This window comes from Sphaeroforma arctica (assembly GCF_001186125.1).
Source record: "Sphaeroforma arctica JP610 unplaced genomic scaffold supercont1.195, whole genome shotgun sequence".
In the NCBI taxonomy this organism is placed as follows: Eukaryota; class Ichthyosporea; order Ichthyophonida; genus Sphaeroforma; species Sphaeroforma arctica.
Window position 1 is genome coordinate 70908 of NW_014040363.1, and position 4134 is coordinate 75041.

The 4134-nt window shown below is 41.8% G+C and overlaps 1 protein-coding gene across 1 annotated transcript in view; it reads right to left on the reverse strand.

The window, feature by feature from the left end:
- Positions 1–3214, reverse strand: part of SARC_03719 (hypothetical protein) — a 7988-nt gene extending 4774 nt beyond the window's left edge. Inside the window, exons 1-4 of the mRNA XM_014302484.1 lie at positions 3166–3214; positions 2639–2699; positions 955–1087; positions 95–386 (exon numbers count right to left, since the gene is read on the reverse strand). Of these exons, the coding sequence (XP_014157959.1) occupies positions 95–386; positions 955–1087; positions 2639–2695 (482 nt within the window). The 5' untranslated portion in view covers positions 2696–2699; positions 3166–3214. The remainder of the gene's footprint in view (positions 1–94; positions 387–954; positions 1088–2638; positions 2700–3165) is intronic.
- Between the last annotated feature and the right edge of the window lie 920 nt (positions 3215–4134).

Genomic DNA, 4134 nt, shown 5'->3' on the forward strand with positions numbered 1-4134 from the left:
TTATATATATTTATAAATACATCACATACATATGCACATGGGCGAAAACAAATAGCACTTACACACATACATGAACACACACACACACACATACCCGTATTCTTCGTCCTCGTCCTCGCTCTCCCCCATACTCACACCCTTGATATATGGCGTGTTAGGCGCTGTGCTGGCAGCGCTATTGACTCCGCTCTTCATGGCGCCAATCGCCGCTGAGTCTAGTACAGATGCGTTGGGATGCGGTGTGTCTTTTAACAACTGCGACAGTTCGGCACTGTCTCTCATACGCATGCGAATGCGATGGTGTTTGTCCTCGGAGATAGACACACGCCGCAACCGGCGTATGAGCTTCTCGGGATCGACCGACTCGGACTTGGACCGTATAGAATCTCGGGAGTAATGCATAGAGAATGAGATGAATGAGTGGGTGTGTATAGCTTAGCGTGTATGTATAGTGCGTATGTACTTGCTTAGGTTCGTGAGGGACTTGAGGTTTTGAATGTGAAGCACTGGGGTGATATACACTGCCACTGGTGGAAGCTAAGGATATCCCCTCCGCATCATAGTGAGCACTAATACAGGACGAGTTATATGTGTATTCATCTCATCCCAGAACGAACACCCTTTGCAATCCACTGCCGTAGCATTGGTACATACATAGGGAGAGCCTCCAGCAAAGCGCATCTATGCCAAACGGTTCGAAGACAATGATCCAACACTACGACCAGTATCAGATATCGTATATCGATAAGTGGATATATACACGTGCAGTTACACTGGCATAGACCAGAATGCATTGAGAAATGGATACATACACGCACAGCTATACTGGCATAGACCAAAATACATTGATAAATAGATACATACACGTACGGTTCTACTGGCATATTATACTGGCATGGACCAGTATACATCGATGAACAGATACATACACGTACAAATATACTGGCATCTTACCTTTCGCTGCTCTGCGCAGTAATTCCTGGATGTACATAGCAAAGACCTCAGGTAAGACGTAACATGTCCAGTCTAGCCGGAACAGAAGCTCTAACTCTAGCGCATTCAACTGCTTAGACGGAATGCCCCCAACCTAGTCATTTGGTTGCACCAGTCGTGTAGACAAGATATTAGTAAATAGGACCACCCCCTCTTAGAGGTATGCACGAGTGAATAGGTAAACACTTCAGGGATGCATACGATTCTACCGTAGACATAAAACAATCCCACAGTCTCGGAAAAGCAAAGGGAGACCGAAAAAAATAATTGTCAATGTCCATATAGGCAGTGCTGGTTGGAAAGCCAATGTTGTTCATAGACATAAGCCGGAAAAATCCGAATCCAAGGACACGTAGAAGTAAATGAATTGTAGTGGAAGTACCTAGCAGGAAGCCAAATTAAAATTTAAACACATGTGTAAGTGAATGGATTAGAGCGAAAGTGATGTGCTGTTCCTCATATATATCAAAATAAAATAATATCAAGATAAGACATCAAATGAAAACGATAGAATGGACTAAAATACAAACATACCCAGATATAATTTACCTCGATAGTGCGGGGGTTACAGTGAAATCCTGACGAAAAAGCGACACCGTGCACTGTTTATTTGACAGAATACGTAGGCAAGTAGACACAAACCACGCAGGTGTCTCTCACATACATACTCGGATGGACTCAAACACACACAGACACACATACATACACAAAAACAAACTTATGAATGGACGCATGCACGAGTATGGGACTCGATCGCGCGGTAGCAGACAATATAATGCAAATACTACAGAGCTTATCACAGTAGTCAGCCACTTCTATGAGCACGCAATTATGCGTAGCATACATCCTTACATATATACTTGGACACAAACATAAAAAAGAAACATACCAAGTACACCCCAATGAAGGGACGAATGTACGAGCATGGGAATCGAGCGCGCGGTAGCAGACGATGTATTATAAATACTACAAAGCTGTTTGTAGCAGTCACTCACTTCTATGAGAACGCGGATAGGCGTAGATACATCCTTACACACATACACGGACACAGACACAGAAAAAAAACATACAAAGTGCACGCCCCTGGAAGGACGCATGCACGAGCATGAGACTCGAGCGCGCGGTAGCAGACAATGTAGTATAAATACTACAAAGCTGTTTGTAGCAGTCACTCTCTTCTATGAGAACGCGGATAGGCGTAGATACATCCTTACACACATACACGGACACAGACACAGAAAAAAAACATACAAAGTGCACGCCCATGGATGGACGCATGCACGAGCATGAGACTCGAGCGCGCGGTAGCAGACAATGTAATACAAATACTACAGTTGACCATCGTAGTTAGTCGCCACTATAAGCACGCAACTATGCATATCATACATTCTTGCGAATTTGCTATCTTTCAGGAGCCACAACTGTTAAAACCATGTCTATGTAGTTTGCGAATCACGCACAAACACACACGCACACGCACACGCACACGCACAATTGTGAGTGTGTATTAGCAATCACCCAATGGCATACACTGATGCACACTTGCATGTACACGCCAAAGGTGTACACGACGCACACGCTCGCGATGTGCATACACCGAGCGAAGCATATAAGGTGTGGTCTGCATGAAGTTATGGCAGCATACCTTTGCGAAATACACGTTGTTGTAATATTTGTCATCGAAGTATTTCGAAGCCACCATCACCCTGTACGGATTGAGGAGCACAGACGATAACGGGTTCATTAGTCATATTTTAGGCAAGAAAGACATTCTTACGATAGGAAGCACGAAAGGGAAATGCACTACTGCGGCAAAATGAAAGCACTGCTTATTTGTCGTAGCACTACCGTTCACCATACGCGTATCCATGTAAACTTGTGTATACTCCGAAAAAAGAACCAAAGACCACCATTCCTATTGAAATATAAGCAGACTGTGCATGCGATGACAAGATTGCAATGCGTTTAACGACCGTCAGTCGTATAACCACTAAGTCGCAGATAGTTGAAATGTGTGAGCGATGTCCCAAGCGCACGCGTATGCTATTGGTCCTCATTGGTAAACGTTTTTCAGCTCCGGTGGACACATATGCATAGCACTGCTTAAAGTGTGCCAAAAGCCAATATTAAGGATCATATAGATGATGAAATTTATGTATATATCAACCGTACGTTGTCACCAGGAGTCGATGTATGTTCAACGATGTCACGCGGAATCGGGGCGAAACCTGCACCAGCCTGTCGATATATACCAGTGCGATTACAAAGCAGTGTTTGCTGCACGGTGCATATTTGATTATCCTGCGGTGAAGAGAGAACAATACTATAGTATTAAAAAGCGCAGCAAATATAAACTGGTAACATGTGTAATGATAGAAAATTATTCATAAGAAACTCAAGGCTTAAAACCTCAATGTCAGGCGTGAGCATGGCTAAAAAAAGTGTTTTTAACGGTCGACACACGTAGTCACATGTACATCAATATGTATATAAGTGCATATGTATTTATATATATATAGGCACATACACACATACATTCACATTCACAGACACAGACACAGACACAGATACACACACACACACACACACACACACACACACACACACATATGTATATATATATATATACGTTAAAGAACACGACCACACGCACACAGAAATATATATAAATATGGTCAAAAATAGATACCTGTACATGTAGTCCTCTATACTGATGGGTGACGGCTTAGCCGAATTGAAGCGGGTAGATATTGCATCGTCAAGATACTATGCACAGAGAAAAAAATATCAAATTCATAGGACGCAAGGTCAGTCAACTTCTACAAGGCTTGTGCTCCTCAATAATAAATCTTGACTCTGAACGTACCGAATGAAATTTGAATTCATAAGACGGACTATATTCAGCTGATTCCACTTGTACTACTACCTACATGTGAGTACAGTGATAAGGACAATTCGAATATTGTCGCGGTGTTGCAAACATGAAATTCACAGATGTGAATATACAAGTACATACGTAAACACACACATACAAACACACACACACTTATATATATATATATATATATTTATATATATATATATATATATATATATATATACTATTACTATACATACAATAAATAACAATAAAACAATATA